This window comes from Mustela nigripes, chromosome 16 (genome assembly GCF_022355385.1).
Source record: "Mustela nigripes isolate SB6536 chromosome 16, MUSNIG.SB6536, whole genome shotgun sequence".
In the NCBI taxonomy this organism is placed as follows: domain Eukaryota; kingdom Metazoa; phylum Chordata; class Mammalia; order Carnivora; family Mustelidae; genus Mustela; species Mustela nigripes.
In genome coordinates this window covers 20735925-20739811 of record NC_081572.1, presented here as the reverse complement: position 1 = coordinate 20739811, position 3887 = coordinate 20735925, and the positions used below count along the sequence as shown (strand labels likewise).

Below are 3887 nucleotides of genomic sequence, written 5' to 3'. Positions count from 1 at the left end.
CAGTGGAGGTATGGGGAAGGAGAAAATTCTTCCTCTACCCTTGAAGGTCTTCCAGCTGGCCTAAGAATTAAATTTACATGAGAGAGATTAACAGGAGAAAACACCAAAGTTTTATTATGTGCTCATGGAAGGCCAGTAATGAAGTTGAGACCTAAAGAAATGACTAAGGCGGGCAAAGAGACAATACGTGAGAAATTGGCAGGTCAAAAAAACCCTTAACTTTGGGAACTTCAAATAGTAGGAATTGGAAATGGAATTTGGGCTGTGGTAGTAAATTAGGAGCAAGTAAAAGGTAGCAAGGTTTGTTTATATACGTCCTTCTCAGCTTTACATTTCTTATCTCTGGTAATGATGAGGATGTGTCTTTACCTCCTAATACAGGGAGGGTACCTTTCACAATGGAGATTTATTTCCTGCTTTCACAGGGACAAAGGAGGATCTGGATGTCCTTGCATAGGCTATCTCTGAAGTAATTTTTATTTAAAATAATCAGTATAAAAAATAGTATGCCAGAGTGGCACATCTTGGGGTAGCCTGCCCTTGGCCCTACAGGGGTATCTGTGACAGTGAAGACCTAATTCAAAGGTTGATAATAAAAAGAAAATAACAAAATAGGATTGTTAGTTTCTTGCTTCAGATCTCTCTTTGCTTGGAGCTTTCAGTCTTAAAACCCTTTGCTTAGGGAGCCCCAACCTCAGGGTCTTTGCATTGCTTCTCTCCTCCTCCCCTCACTTCTTCTCCCCATCTTCAGTGGACTCAATCCATGAGTTAGTAAGCTGCTGTTGTGTCTGGAACAGCATCTCCCCTCCTCTCCTGCCTTGTCATCTTCTAATTTTCAGCCTGGATAGCTCAGAGGCTTTCCATAACTATCCCTCACCCTGACACTAAATCACCAGATCTGGGGTTTAGTTCCTCTGTGTGCTTGCATGCCATGCTGCTCACATCAGTCATAGCAGGATCCACATGGCATTATAAATATATTCATATGCTTATGGAAAACACATGTATTGTGACTACAGTAACTGGTTTGTCTTAGGGTTCCTGGGTGGCTCAGTTGACCGAGCATCCGACTCTTGGTTTTGGCTCATGTCATGATCTCCTGGGTCATGAGATTGTATATTGGGCTCTATGCTCGGTAGGGTGTCTGCTTGAAAGTTCTCTTCCTCTGCCCCTCCCCCCACTCTCTCTCTCTAAAATAAATACTTTTTTTAAAGGATTTTATTTATTTCGGGGGGGAGCTGGTAGAGAGTGAGAGCACAAGCAGGGGGAGCAGCAGGCAGAGGGAGAAGCAGGCTCCCTGCTGAGCTAGGAGCTTAACGTGGGACTTGATCCCAGGACACTGGGATTATGACCTGACCTGAAGGCAGATGTGTAACTGACTGAGCCACCCGAGTACCCCAAATTTAAAAAAAAAAAAAAAAGACCGCTTGTCTGCCTCCCTCATCAGATTTGAGAGAAACTTGAGAACACTCCAGGTAATAACATTTCTTTTATCTTTACAATCCTAACACAGATATGGTGCCTGGCACAAAGGAAGCACTCCTGAAATACTGGCCAAGTGAATGAATGAATGGACTAAATTCCTTGTTGGTATTATTGTAGCCTGAATCCATGTATCCCATGGCTGCTAAGTTCTGTTCATTCAAACCACTAATAAGCCTGGGAGATTGTTTGAGAAATCCCTCTCTGGAGAGACTGACAAACACACTAAGGACATTGAGAAACACATTTATTTAAAAGTTTTTATTTCTTCTCTTCCTTGCCCTGCCTTTTTCTTTTTTGCCTTTATTCTTTTGGTTTTAGCCCAATGTTTTTCAGATTTTGAGTTGTGCCTTTGTATATGAATGACACATATATACATTACACATGTATATGTATACTTCTTGATATGTGTAATATATGAATTATGTATGTATTCTCTCTTTAAGGCTGGGTAAAGGGTAATCTCAAGATAAAAGTAAGTAGATTGGTAAAAACAAAACGAAGTCATAGATTAAATCATGTTTATTTTTTGTATTTTGTTTCTTTTTAAAGATTTTATTTGTTTATTTGACAGACAGAGCACAAGCAGGGACAGGGGCAAAGGGAGAGGGAGAAGCAGGCTCCCCACCGAGCAAGGAGCCAGATGCTGGACTGGATCCCAGGACTCTGGAGCCAAAGGCAGATGCTTAACCAATTGAACCACCAGATGCCCCATTAAATCATATTTAATCAAGCCTTAGCTCTAGTTCTCAGCTCATCGCCTGGAAAGTTTTGACATTCTTTTGATTTGAATTTCTGTGCCAAGGATGGTGGCAAGTAGAGATACAGTGCCCTGCTTCTAGAGTTGGCCACTTAAGTTCTCTTTAAGGGAAAATGAAGTTGAAATTGGTAGACCCATTAAATAATCCAGATCTTAGAACTGAATACCTGCCACTTTTAATCTGTGAGCCAATAGATCCTTTTCTGTTATAATTGGATGTGATGATTTTGTTAAAGATTCTTACATTTTTTTATTTTTCTTACATTTTTGAAGTTGATGTCATAACTGTTCACTCAGCTTCTGGCTGTTGGTATTAGAGGCTCTGTCATATGGTAGAAAGAATTGGGCTTTAAAATCAGACATACAAGGAGCTGAATTCTGGAGTTCTTACTAAGTAACTTTGAGAGTGTTGAATAATTCTTAAAGCTTCATTTTTCTCATCTATGAGTGATATTTTAAGGATTATGTGAGTTACTATGATTTACCCAGCAAAATGTAGGGAAATAAATATGGGCTCACCTCCAAATTGTATTTGGCTGAGGAAAAGGAGAGAACATAAAAGATAACCAATTTGAAGGTAACAAGCCTAGGAAGCTAGCAAGTTCCAAGCATTCTTCTAACAGATTATTTCTTTTAATAGAATAATCATCTTATCTTTACCTTTTTTTAAAAAATTAAACATATACCCCAAACTCTGACATACACAAACAACAAATCTTGCCAGAGAAATAGTTTATTGGAAAACCCATCATGAATTTTTTTTCTCTAAGAAAATATCCAGTATAAGAAATGGGATCCACAAAGCAACATGACCAGAAAATACAGCCGAGCTCTTAAGAGAATTCATTAGTATTTTGATAATAGATGATATTCATCTGCCTAAATGAATGAAATGGTTATTCAGCCAAACAATCATAAAAAAGGGTCTCAATTTTTCTTTCCGTTAAAATGAAAGGTAGATTTTCATATCTGGGCCATCTGGTCTGCCTCAGCATCTGATAAACTGCTGAGGCAAGTGAATACTGAATAGACAGCTTCTGGGTTTTTCATTGTCAGGCACGGAGCAAAGCAGCCATCATTCAGCAGCAGCTTGAGATGCAGGGCTCACAGGAGGGCTGAGTGAAAGTCGTGAGGTTGATGGTCTCCAGGCCTGGGGTGGGGTGGCAGGAGTTGAGCAGGAAGCAGGTGGGCACACAGGGCTGAGGAATGTGGCAGGGTGGGGGGCAGTTGTCACAGCAGGTTGGCTCCAGTAACCAAGTGGTGTGAGGGCAGGTGCTGGGCAGGCAGACTCCACACCGGCAGCATTTGTCAGAGGAGCAGATGGTGGTGGCGGGGCCGGTGGGGACACTGCAGCAGCAGGGAACACAGCAAGCCATGGTGTTGAGAATCTGGTCTGCTCTTGGTTTCTTGGAAAGATGAGGTTTCTCAGGTTCAAATGTCTCCTCTTGCTTTGGGGCTTTTATATACGCTCCTCAGTGGGTGTTGGTCCAACCAGAAGGCTTCCTCTCATTTTTGTTTATCCCACTCCTCTTCACCAAGATTCTCTAATCAGTTTGGTATTTACTTGTCCATTAAGAGTCCTGCCCTTATTAAGGTAAATCATGTTTTTGACTCACTGACTTGTCATTTTTGTCGTAAGATGATT

General features: G+C 41.1%; 1 protein-coding gene across 1 annotated transcript; it reads right to left on the bottom strand.

Moving 5' to 3' along the window:
* Nucleotides 1-3321: 3321 nt before the first annotated feature.
* Nucleotides 3322-3618, bottom strand: LOC132003858 (keratin-associated protein 3-3). The gene has a single exon (XM_059379699.1). It carries the CDS (start codon nucleotides 3616-3618, stop codon nucleotides 3322-3324), a length of 297 nt encoding a protein of 98 aa, XP_059235682.1.
* Between the last annotated feature and the right edge of the window lie 269 nt (nucleotides 3619-3887).